At 50.5% G+C, this 11744-nt stretch overlaps 5 protein-coding genes across 5 annotated transcripts; 2 read left to right on the top strand and 3 right to left on the bottom strand.

Annotated features, from left to right (window-relative positions):
• Positions 1-258: 258 nt before the first annotated feature.
• PGS1 (CDP-diacylglycerol--glycerol-3-phosphate 3-phosphatidyltransferase) lies at positions 259-1983 on the bottom strand (the record flags this gene model as incomplete). Its single annotated transcript, XM_041699236.1, has 3 exons — positions 259-1258; positions 1312-1664; positions 1738-1983. The coding sequence occupies 3 exons, from the start codon at positions 1981-1983 to the stop codon at positions 259-261; spliced, it is 1599 nt and encodes a 532-aa protein (XP_041552342.1).
• Positions 1984-2248: 265 nt separating this feature from the next.
• APUU_20579A (complex I NDUFA12 subunit family protein) lies at positions 2249-3104 on the top strand (the record flags this gene model as incomplete). Its single annotated transcript, XM_041699235.1, has 6 exons — positions 2249-2299; positions 2377-2404; positions 2572-2652; positions 2709-2772; positions 2845-2982; positions 3056-3104. The coding sequence occupies 6 exons, from the start codon at positions 2249-2251 to the stop codon at positions 3102-3104; spliced, it is 411 nt and encodes a 136-aa protein (XP_041552341.1).
• Positions 3105-3394: 290 nt separating this feature from the next.
• Positions 3395-7093, bottom strand: APUU_20578S (putative filamentation protein (Rhf1); the record flags this gene model as incomplete). The annotated part of the gene is made up of 4 exons (XM_041699234.1): positions 3395-5812; positions 5867-6810; positions 6868-6991; positions 7088-7093. The coding sequence occupies 4 exons, from the start codon at positions 7091-7093 to the stop codon at positions 3395-3397; spliced, it is 3492 nt and encodes a 1163-aa protein (XP_041552340.1).
• A 448-nt stretch (positions 7094-7541) lies between these two features.
• On the top strand, positions 7542-9997 carry APUU_20577A (RIX1/PELP1 family protein; the record flags this gene model as incomplete). The annotated part of the gene is made up of 2 exons (XM_041699233.1): positions 7542-7880; positions 7943-9997. 2 exons carry the CDS (start codon positions 7542-7544, stop codon positions 9995-9997), a joined length of 2394 nt encoding a protein of 797 aa, XP_041552339.1.
• A 149-nt stretch (positions 9998-10146) lies between these two features.
• APUU_20576S (wax synthase family protein) lies at positions 10147-11679 on the bottom strand (the record flags this gene model as incomplete). The annotated part of the gene is made up of 1 exon (XM_041699232.1): positions 10147-11679. One exon carries the CDS (start codon positions 11677-11679, stop codon positions 10147-10149), a length of 1533 nt encoding a protein of 510 aa, XP_041552338.1.
• Positions 11680-11744: the final 65 nt, after the last annotated feature.

Raw genomic sequence — 11744 nt, 5'->3', positions numbered from 1 at the left:
GAGGGTAGCTTTTTCATAGATTCGGTTAGGTAATTAAAAGTTCACTTACCATGCCTCTCATGAACCATACATTTTAAACTTGGAGTGCAATGATGTTTCAAATATATCTTGCAATTGCTAGTGATTTTGAGGGACTCGTCGCACGAGTCAAAGAAGGGTTGTATATATTATAACCCCGCAAGGGAATGGTATAGTACAATTATATAAAGTCTACTTAGATGTACAGACGCCAATTTCAAAGAGCCAATCTTTGGGTCATCATAAAGCTCCCCCAACCTTCTCAACGATCCACATCGCCAGCCTAACATTCCATCTAACTCTCCGCTCTGTCCTTCTCAAATCATCCCTCGAGACTGCACTCGAATGTGTCTGTAACCACTCCGTTTCAGCCCCCAATCGCTTCTTCAGCTCATCATCCCCCGTAACGACTAGTGCCCCAACTTCCAAATCCAGGCTATAGCTGCGCTTGGTGTAATTGCTGCTTCCGACAAAGGTCAGACTTGGGTTTTCTTCCTTGGGAAGAGTGATCCAGAGCCCCTTGGCGTGGTACGTCCAACCATCTGGCTCGCCAACCGTGCCGCGGCGCCACTCTTTGAGCTGGATAGAGTTTGTTGCCTGAGCAGCGGCGACCCTATCGAGGAAGCGCGCGGAGAGGTGGGTGTATGCTGCTGGGAGCATACCGGAAATGCCAGGCGACCCGTAGAAGCCGTTCGCCCAGGGCGAAGCGGTTAGGACAGTACCACGAGTAGGCGACGCTGTTTGAGACATTGAGGTGCTGGATATTAAGAAGGACGAGAGGGTAGGATGAATGTTGAAATAGCCGGCCGTGAAGAGCCAGCGGGCGCCGGAGAAGATCGGCGAGCTGGAAAGGAGGCCTAGAATGGTTGTGACGGCCGGGAATTCGGTTGAGTCGTCAGGCTTCATTAAAGAAGTAAATTGTGCAACTGGATACACAAATGTTTTGCCGGGGGATTTGGACTCAAGTGCAGCTTTGCTGGCTGATGGCTGGATGAGGGGTTTCAAGACGGTCGATGAATATGCAATGTAGCCCTCTGGGTCATCAAGAGGCGAAGGAGCGCCATTGGCACTGGGCCAGTCTAAAAGATACCCTGCCGAATTATGAGGGTCGGGAAGAACTTTGAAACTGAGTCCGCATATTGCGTTGTGGATGCGCGCATAGTAGTCAGTCAGCTCCTTCGAATTGAAGACATGATACCGATCTAGGCGGTTCGTGAAATAGTCCTCAGAGAGGTTTGCCCTGCGTCCTAATTAGCCACTGCGTTGAATTCTGTTCGAACCGCGAACACCCACCCGGAGAGTATAATCTCATCGTCAATTCCGTAAAGCTTCATATGCTGTAGCCCCCAGCCCTCATTTATCCGCCGAGGAATCCATTTCTTCCGCAAACCCGTTAGGTTAGGTGTATGAAACATCCGAATATCAACCCTATCCGGACCATGTTCTGCAACTAGCGATGCCAAAAGAGAAGCGCATGATGGATTCGGCGTTTCTCGCGTCCCTCGCAAAGCATCCGTTAGAATCGAGACTCGCAAGTCGGGGTTGTCGCGAAGAGCTTCATTCACGGTTTGGATCAATTCGTATTCCGTCTTGCCGATATATAGCGTAGATAGATAGATGCGCTTTCGAGCCTTGCGAATTTTATTCTAAGACGCCGCAACGTATGTTCGAGTTAGTCTTCACTCTAGAGACCTCATCAACGATGGGTGTCATTCGCACCTTGAGGGTAGTGTAGAAACTCGCGGGGGAGTCCAAGATGGATATACGAGACGCTGGGACATCAAAGCATGGCGCTATCCGATCCAGCTCCGTCGTGATACTCCCGAGCGGCGACGCACTCGACGGAGCAGCTGCACTCGCTGAAGAAGGTATTTGTGTCGAAAAGCTGCGTTCCCAGAATTTCCGCCGGACAACGGGGTTGCGCGCAGCGCACCGAAGCGTATGGCCACCAACACGCCCGAACATCGTAGGCGCAGAGACGATAGGATGGAATCCGCAGACTGGCAATAATCGAAGCGCACGGAGAATTGCGACGGAAAAAGAGTGTTTCAACACTTTCTTGTCTTCCGCGGCGCAATGTAGAAACATGCAAACAGAGCAAACATATCCCACCCGCTAAGCCGCATTGGGCCGATACAACTTCCGAGCGGAAGACCGACGACACAGAAGACGACGACATTAACTCCCTTGGACCAGCGAAACAAGCTCCGCGAGCGGCACTTCGTCCAAGATGTCAACTATTCTCCGTACATTGCGGAACCTGAGAAGGATTGGTCTTAAAGTGAGCTCTTCTGCATCCAGAACCCGCCGACCAATTGGTACCGCACGATTGCTAACGTCGACTCTTTCGCTATTTAGGATTATGGCCACCAAATGCAGGTATGCAGTCCCTGTCGTTGCGATGAATGAGGGTGAAACTGTCTTTTACTGGACTGTTTATACTGATTTTCGGCATTGGAACTTCTAGTATATCGGTATGATTCTTCATCCCTACCCCTCTGCCCGAACCGGACCAGCAGGGATCGCAATTGACTAACGCAAATCCGATTTCAGGTGATACCAAAGCTGGTACTTTGATTGGAGTTGACCGATATGGCAACAAATTCTTCGAGAACATGGAAGAGGAACTTCCCCGTGAGTTAAAGTCGAGCCGAAGTTACATTGGTTGGTGGTGCTGATTGGGATGCAAGTTCGAACTCGCTGGGTCGATTACAAGCAGCAGGAGTACGACCCTTCGCAGATAGAGCCCGGTTGGTGAGTATTTCATTCACCTCTTTTTTTTTTGTTTTAAGTCTTTGATGAGCTCCGTTTAATGACTTATTACAGGCACGCCTGGATCTCTTACATGGTCGACGCCCCTCCCACTGGTGACAAGATTCTGCAGACTGGTGTTCGTCCCTGGGAATTGAGGGAACACAGGCCCACCCTGACTCTGAGCCGCGCCGCTTTCAAGACCTATTCTACGTGAGTGCAACAGGGAAACTTCCTTGGAGAGTTTTGTTTGATCTATATGTGGCTAACCGTGTTGCCTCTCTAGTACCAAGCCTAAATATTCAGCTTGGAACCCCGTTGCTGCTCCCCGGTAATCCGGTCGAGGTTATTCCGTCATTTGGGTTCTCTCAGGCCACTGGTTGCTGGGCATATTTGTGGGCAATGTGTAAATAAAGATGTTCCTATTATTCTATTTTCAATTGATAAAAACTTATTTACAAATATCTTTGTATGCGTTGTACAGCAGTAATACGATACTATCGAAGTATCATATCAACGCAAAAGCAAATGGCGAAATATGTAAGCATTTGAAACAGCATGGACCAAAGATCGCCCAAATAAGAAATTAAAGCAACCAAAAAGACGAGATGAATTATGGGGTTGATTATAGAACATATACACCGGATCCGATGTTAGACCAGTGTCGGATAGGTCGCCGATCCTCCAGTTCAATGCACCACCATAAGACCTCTTTTAGTTTTTGTGTTTGATCAACAGCCTCGTACGCGCGCGAAAGGGCAAACCAAGCTTCAGAATTATCCCAGGAGGTTCCGCGTTTGGTCAAGGTCGATAACAAGGAGTAAGCTCTCTCCCGCGCGGCGATACGGTTGATCAGCTTGGGCTCTTCACCCTCCGTGGTAGGAGTCGAGGCTTCAACCTTTGGCTTGGGTACATCGGAGAGCCCCGATCTGCTGAGGCGCCTGCTTTCGTTTGACTTCTTGACTGGAAGCGTCGACAAACCTGTCTCCACTCCGGGCCCCGGAGGCTGCAGAGGAAGTTTTTGGTCCCAAATATCGAGGAGAAGGTTCGCTAAGCTAATGGTGGCCTTCGGGTGGTCGGCGTTGTAAAGTAGCGCTTCTTCAAAATGCTCCATCGCATCATGAGGACGCGACTGGGCGTTCAACAACAAGCCCCGCTCGGCATAGACATCAGCCCAAAGTTCGTCGGAGCTTTTTGGTGTGGCCCACCCGCGCTCACGGAATGATCGAGCAGAGACATCCTGGGACGCTGTGAGGGTCTCTATCCGCTTCAGGTGCTTAGAAGCTTCTTCGCACGCTTCAGCGGCATCGTCAAACGACGCAGCCCGTCGGTAAAGCCCAGCAATGAGCAACCATACCTTCACGAGAACACATAGGGCATATTTCTGGGTTTGATTTTGTGGGAACTTGGTCAGCGCCCCTGCTGGCGACTCAAACCCATAAGATGTTGGTAGCCGGATATCTTGCTCGGGAGGCTGGCTTTCATGGCCAATAGGCGGCTCCAGGTGCGAAAGTTTGACATTGTGTGCGATGGGGTCCAACGTCTGCTTTGCGCTTTGTGGTTGATTGGCAGCTTGTGAGACTGCACTACGCACGGTATCTGGGCTAGGGACCTCTTGTTCGCAGTAATGCCCATTGGGCTCGCCAATATCTGACCCATAGTGACCTGCGCCGTCGCCATTGACAGGTCCCGAGTTCTGGTCTGGGGTGGCATTTGACCTCCCCAGAGTACTGCCACGCTTGCGCACTTTCCGTGACTCGGATCTTCCCAGAGGAGCATGGCTATCACCAGCGCTTGGTTCATTCTCGTCTGTCACTTGTATAGCAGGCGCGCCATCAAAATTTGGGGGCTGATTTAAAGGCAATGACTGATGTGGAGAGTCAGACTTGGGTTCACCACTTGGGACGACCTTTTGGTCCGGAGTGCGAGAAGCTCTGTGCCGTCCAAAGATGCTGCCACGGAAGCTCCTTACAGTACCGGATGAGCTTTTCGGTCGTAGAAGTTGATCTGGCTTTGTGTTCGTCCGTGGCTCAGACTCTAGGTTTAAACTTTGGAATAGAGTACCGAAAAGGCCAAGAAGTTGGTCGCTATGGTTGAGGGCAGCCTCGGGGCCTTCCAAAACCTCCACAAACGCGAGTTGGGTCACGCGAGTCTCAATTATGCGCTCCTTTTCACGACTGCGTAATTGATCAATCAGCGCATGCCTCAGTTTCTTTTGTTCCTGCGTGCTCGGCTGCTGTTTTGGTGGCCGCCTGTCAGAGTGGGCCAGTGAAGTAACCGCAGCCGGGAATTGTTCAAATGCAGCTTCGCAGGAGCGTTCCGCAATGTCAAACTCCTGTTTCGCGCTCAGGAGCAACGCTAGAAGATGCCACAATGATATCAAATCTCGTTCTCGGCCGAAATTAGACGACGGGGCTTCATGGTCTTTGCTTGACGATAACGCTGACTTGACATAGTCAATTGCAGCATCAAGATCACGATTCTCCGCTAAGAGCAGAGCTAGTGTGTAGAGGGACGAATAATTGAACTCATCACTGAGCTCTGGCGCAATGCTCCGCTCTAGACTCTCAATGGCTTCAGCTCGAATGTCATCGCGATCTTCGTTCACTGTCGTCCAATTTGCCCAGTTGGCGAGACCAACACCAACGGCACGGTAGGCGCTGCTAATGTCAGTTGGCGAGACATTGTGAGAATTGAGTGCCATTCTCCTTTCCTGACCCTCCTCGTGATCTGTGACGTGGTTGCTGATAAACGTTTTCAAAATGGCGATGAGATCCTTCGCCTTCTCTGCAGCTTTCTCTGAGCCATAGCAACATAGAATGGTCACTCCCTCTGAAAGTGTTCGCATGAAAACACCATCATTCTCTAACTCCTCATTGGGTACAGATTTCTCTGCTCTCTCTTTAGCTCCCATGACGATTTCTATATATGAGTCGAGCGCTTTGAAGGCGAGATCGAACTCCGACAATGCTGAGTGAACGTGGAAGAGACGCTTGAGAATAAGAAAGGAATGGTACGTGCGGGTCGCAGCACGGTAAAGGATCTAAAACACAGTCAGCACAGCAAGCATAATGTTGGACTTTCAAACGGCACATACATCAAGAACATTTCCGCCCAAAGCAGTTTGGCCACCTTCTCCCAGCTCCTCGTCGTGCCACTGAGGACCACATAATTTCTTCCAGTTCTGGATAACCTGTTCTACCCACTCCTCCACCCTTTCGTTGCCATGATCAGCTGTAGGGAATTTCACATCACGAAGAAGGTTAGACTCGCAAATTTTCTCTACTCGTCGTATTTCGCTGGCAAGCTGCGGCCGCCCAGGGCCATCCACAGATCCAGTATATGGCAAATCATGCAGGAGAATGGCAGACAGGAGGTCATAGTAGGACCCCCAGATTGAGGATTTCGGGACGGGCTCAGATGAGTTTTCAGCTTGCAGGCCATGGGAAGGCGCATCTGACTTGACGTTGGGATGTGAGGCCCATGCCCGGAAGAATCTTAGAGCAATGCTGACGAGTTCAGCACTAGCCTCGTCGATATTCTTGCAGACTTCATCGCCAGCAATGAGTGCGCCATCTGCCTGGATTTTCTCGGTCCAATACTGGAATTGACTGGATGGTGACGCCAGGCTTGTACTACCGAGCCAAGGGGCAAGAGAATTGAATGTTTGCAGTGCATCCTGAGGGCCCGAAACCGAATGCTGTGCAGCACCTTTAATGTAGCAGCCTTTGGCAAAGCAGACTCTGGTCCACGGCGACAATTCCTCCCCCGTGGCTGTCAGATTGTCCAGTTCATTTTTAAAGTCCCTTGGAAGGCGAGCCGCAGCCAATCCCGGTTCATTGAGGGTGTAGTGAACCCATCCTAGGCAGACCTGCGCTTGGAATATCTCGTGCTTTGAGCCACCTGCCTGGTCGATCGTGGAAAGGAGGGACGGTATTAATTCTGGTAAATTGGCCGAGGAAGAGGACGGACGGGCGTTGGACGAAGTTCTATGGAAATGGGTAATAATTTGGTGCTCTGCTTTTGCTACATCTAGGAAGCCTATACTCTGTTGCATTAGATCGTGAGTCTGATTGTGAGGGGCCGCTGGGTAATTACATGTCTTGTGAGGTGCGTGCTTTGAGACCTTTCGGATTAGCTCAGGAACCTCGTCCCATTTATTTTGACTTCGAGCATTATCCAGGGCAACGACATAGCGATGCCACTTTTCAGATTCTCGCGCCTGCAGCATTTTCTTAGTGAAGCCGACTTTAAGTTGGTGACGTCGTGGGGCGGGCAGCGAAGTGCACAGGGGGTCTGAACAAGGTACATGACTTACACTCATTGTGAGGGATGATCGGAGTTGAAGAGGCGCGGCAACAAAATCTGGGGGAGCGCAGTTAAGAAAACACAGTCCATCACAAGCGCCCACCCCGAGGCTTGAAGTTCGCTAGGCGGGAAAACTGGGGGAGGGATGCTAGCACAAGCAAAGTAAGGACGAGGAGTCGACGACTCCCCAGGAACCAGTCGTCAGTGGTTGATGATCATTATTATTATCTGGCCAGGGGAGATCCGTAAAAAAGACCCACGCCCAACGTATTATTTGTATTGTGGTACCGTATTGCAGTACTATTGAGCCGTCCCGATTCCGAGGCTTCATGTGGTGGCCCGAGCTTATCGGTTTTATCGGTTTTATTTTTTATCGACTTTTTTTTTGCGAGCGGTCTCCAGCTACCACGAGCGTCGAATTCCTCCTTAACGGCCGCGAAGCTTGCCGGGCTTTATTATCCGAAATGGCGCACCTGTTCATGACTCTGCGCGCGGTCAATCACCGATTGACCAACCTACCAGCCCAGCAGCTCCCTGCCATTGCAGCTTCGCTCGCAGCCTCCATTACAGAATGCGGGGAGTTGCTCTCCGCCCCTCACTCCCAGAAATCTGGGAAGGCAGACTCGGATCATGCGGTCCAGGTGCACAAGCTGGTGACGCGAATCTCAAGTTTGCTGCAGGATAGATCGTTTGAGGGTCGGTGGGCTGCAGTCGTTCTTGTCAAGGCCCTGGTGGAAGCTGGGCAATGGGAGATTCTTCGTGGCAGTGAGCCTTTCGTTCGAGGTCTCATGGGGATCCTAAGTGTGAGTATACTCATTCATGAATTCAGTCTGAGAATCAATTGCTGATGCTTAGTTTCATACAGAAATCCGACCCTACTTCTACCAAGACCATGGCCGTTATTACTTTGACTCGGATATTTCACCTTACCTACCAGTATCCAACCCTAGTTCGCGAGATAACAACACCGTCCCTCCCCGGTTTTGTTACGACTACCTTGAACATCGTTTCTGTCAAATCGTCGTCTGAGCCTACCCGGAAATTGAAGCCTAACACGCCGTGCTTGGAGGTTATCCTTCGCGCATATGCGGAGCTCATAGCTAGACATCCGACCATCTTCCGGCCGTTTACGTCGCAGATTCACAGTATCCTCCAGGCAATTGTTGGGTCAACTTCAGCGCCATATCAACAGCCTGTGTTGGATGTTGCCGAACAGCTGTTTATTGCGCTTCACCATTGTGCTCCAAAGAACACCGGGGGAGAAGAGTGGAAGAATGCTTGTCGTGTGACCATAAATTCAATCCATACGACTGCAAGTCATGTTTTGAGGGCAGTTATGGAGCAGTGGGAATCTGTCGACCCGTCATTGCGACAGCAATTAAGCCATCCCATTGACTACGCGCTCGAGGTCGGTAGTCATGCGCCTGACGCGTTAGGATTATCAAGCTGGCAAGGGCTGGACATGGGTGTTAAACGCCTGGTTGAACTGCTGCGAATGCTGTCGACCTTTCTCAGTACCGCCACAGCTTCTACCGTGTCGATCCCAGTTGGCTCCGTGCTTGACTTAACTGCACGGTTGATGTCCGTAGTCGTCCCATCAGACGCAAGTGATATCCAAGCCAACCCACAAATAAGTCGAACAGAAAGGGAAAATCTTTTTGCAGAGCTCCCTCACGTTCATGTGGCTTGCATCAAAGTTCTTCGCGCCTTGATCAATACACTGGAAACTGCTGCCATTCCAGTCGCTCAGACAATTCTGGAACAAACGCTTTGGGTATTCCGTGCGGAAAAGTTCAACAAGAAAATTCGCACCTCAGTGTATGGCCTGACAACTGCGTTGCTCAAGCATATCGGCCCGGCCATGAACAGGAAGAATGTATCCTCTTTGACCGATATCATTCGAACTTGTTGCTCCGATCTCTTGCCCTCAGGGGGCGAAATTACAAAGGAATCCTCAGACACAAAAGGGAAATCCAAAACGAATTCAGGTGCCGTGAACGCGGACTTCTTCTTGAACCCTAGTCTCAAGCAAGGACGCCGAACTAACGCCCCGACAAAATCCCCGAGACTGTCACGAGCTGCCTCCAACCTTCTCCAGGCCGTATTAACCCATGTTCCAATGGAATACCTCGCGCCACCAGTTCGCGCAGAAATCGACCGCACCATCATAATGACCTCCGACAAGAATGCCATGTATGCTAGTGTTCTCAACCCCTTCCCGGCCGTGAAGGGTCGCGGAGCAAACGTCAGCATTATGCCCTTCCTAGCCAGGAGCTACACCTCGGAAATGGACGTGGAAGCACTCATACGGCCCCGGATGCCTGTTTTGACCAATTCAACCAACATTGGACACTATGTTAACATGGATGAGGATGAGGAAGAAGACCTTGAACCCGCTTCTGCACCGCAAGTTGCCCACGAAGACAGCACTGAATTCCTGAAGCCATCTACAACGCCAAATCTGCAAGATCTCGTTGATTCTAGCGCGCCTCAAAACCTCACTTCATTTTCGAACAAACGTACCTACACAGAGGAAAAAATGCCCCAGGATCCTGTTACTTCTAAGCTACCGTCAACCGCAGATGTTTCCCAGGTCAAGAAGCCCAGATTCGACAGCAACATCTCAACAACCTCATTAGAACAGCCTGCTTCGGGGTTTACTACGGTTGGGGGAACTCTCCCGTCTGCGCCAACGCTGTTATCATCGACTCAACCTACCTCAATACAAACTAGTACGGTCAAGGAAGAAAAGTCAACATCCGTATTTGACAACGCTGCCTCCAGTTCCGCATCGATTGTGGTGGAGCAATCATCTTCCATTCCTCAAGCCGGAGCTGCAGCTGTACCGGATGAGGATAGCGATGAAGAGATGCCAACTCTGGATATTGAGCCGGATACTGATGAGGAAGACGATGAATAAGCCCTACGTTTGGATAGTTACATTGTTTGAAGTTTAGAATACTTAATAGCCCAATCCGGGGATCTTCTTCTATTGAACTAAATTAGCCAAGACTCTATATAAGCTCTATATAAAGTATCTATCACCCGTCTATTCTAAATGTCAGTCTACTATATAACCCGCACCCCACTACCCCAAAACGTTCCATCATCATGACGCTCAAACCAAGGGGTCAGCCAACAATTCCACCCCTGGCCCATCAATCCTCGAATGGGACTAATAGGCAATGGCTCCGTCAACCACATCCCGCCTTTCGCAAAATCATCCGCAATGCGACTTCCTGAGAAGAGAAGCCAAGCAATCACAAAAGCAACATTGCCAATTCGACACAGCCAGCACGGTGGTGGAAGGCCATTGCGTTTGAGTTGCGCCACCACAGTACGGTTCCATATGTCTTGGGTGAACATCCCCACGGGCTGTAGGATAAAGAAGAGGAATGTTTCGGCTATGGGACGGGTCTCATCGCTGAGCTGCGTATAGCTCCCGAAGCCATGAATCGCCCCACTGATTGCAAAAGCAACGACTGTGATAATTGTGCGTCGTGCGCTGCGACGAGACGAGAGTGCTGATGGGAGAAACGAGAGTATCCATTTTCCGGTTGATATGAATCCGAACCTGAAGATCTGGTGCCACCATTTCCCCCATGTGCCTGTGAGTCCTTCGTCTAGTACTGCGTTGAGCTGTCCGAATTGGTCGGCATAGAGCCACGGTGCATCTAAAGGTGTCGCAGTTATTGCACGGAATACATTTGGGAACGCAGTCGATAGACCAAGGAAGAACATCGGGTTAAGAGCAGTGACAAGCTGGAGAGCGAAGTATACGGCTGTACCAGAAAGTAAGGAATGATACAACCGAATCAGACCAGGGACGGCTGAAAGGTGGTTGAGTGGGAATGGCGGTGGTGCGGATATGATACCCATAAAATAAGGGTCCCATATCATTGTAAGTTTTAGGATATCTATAGCGAGGTAGGCAACAAAGAAGCGAATAAAAGCCGCCCGTATACGGGTTTTAGCTTGTGGACACACCCATTTATCGTCCAACGGAACAATCTTGGGCTTGAGCTGGGGTGGCAATGGATCCAAGGAGGAAATTCTGAAGTTGAAATCAGGACCTCTCATGGTCAACACCAGAGCGAGTGTCCACCCAAGACGGTGAACGAACGACCGAGGGTAGGGCTGCCACACTAGAGTGTCCGATTCCCCCAGGGCTTCACTTGGTTTATGGGCTTCATTACTTGCGTGACCATTTTGCTGGCTGCCAGTGTCTTGAGTCCCATGGGATTGCACTCGCTCAATCCGTCGAAAGTTTCGCTCGGCATCATTGAAGAAAAGGAGTGTAGAGCTCCAAACGAGCCACCATACCATGATCAGTCCAACCATGTATCCATTTGCCCCCAGAAGCGCACGCCGATATCGAATGGTCTCAACGCTGACACTGAGGGCGATAGCGGAGAGAACGGGTCGTAAGATCCAGCCTCTTGGCTGATGAGGAATCAGCAGTGCACAGAATGGTAGAACCATAGCAAGTAACACATGCCATAAGAGCAAAGGCTTCGCATCTCCATTTTCTAACAGCGAATCAAATCGCTGGTAGACATCGAGGACGGTGCGCTCGTAGCGAGCGAAGATGGACTCCACCATGGACGGCCACGATTGGGACGCAAATAAGTGAAGGGTGACAGCCTCTACAGAAAGGGGGGGAAGGT

This window comes from Aspergillus puulaauensis, chromosome 2 (assembly GCF_016861865.1).
Source record: "Aspergillus puulaauensis MK2 DNA, chromosome 2, nearly complete sequence".
Classification (NCBI taxonomy): Eukaryota; Fungi; Ascomycota; class Eurotiomycetes; order Eurotiales; family Aspergillaceae; genus Aspergillus; species Aspergillus puulaauensis.
This window is presented reverse-complemented; position numbering and strand designations above follow the sequence as displayed.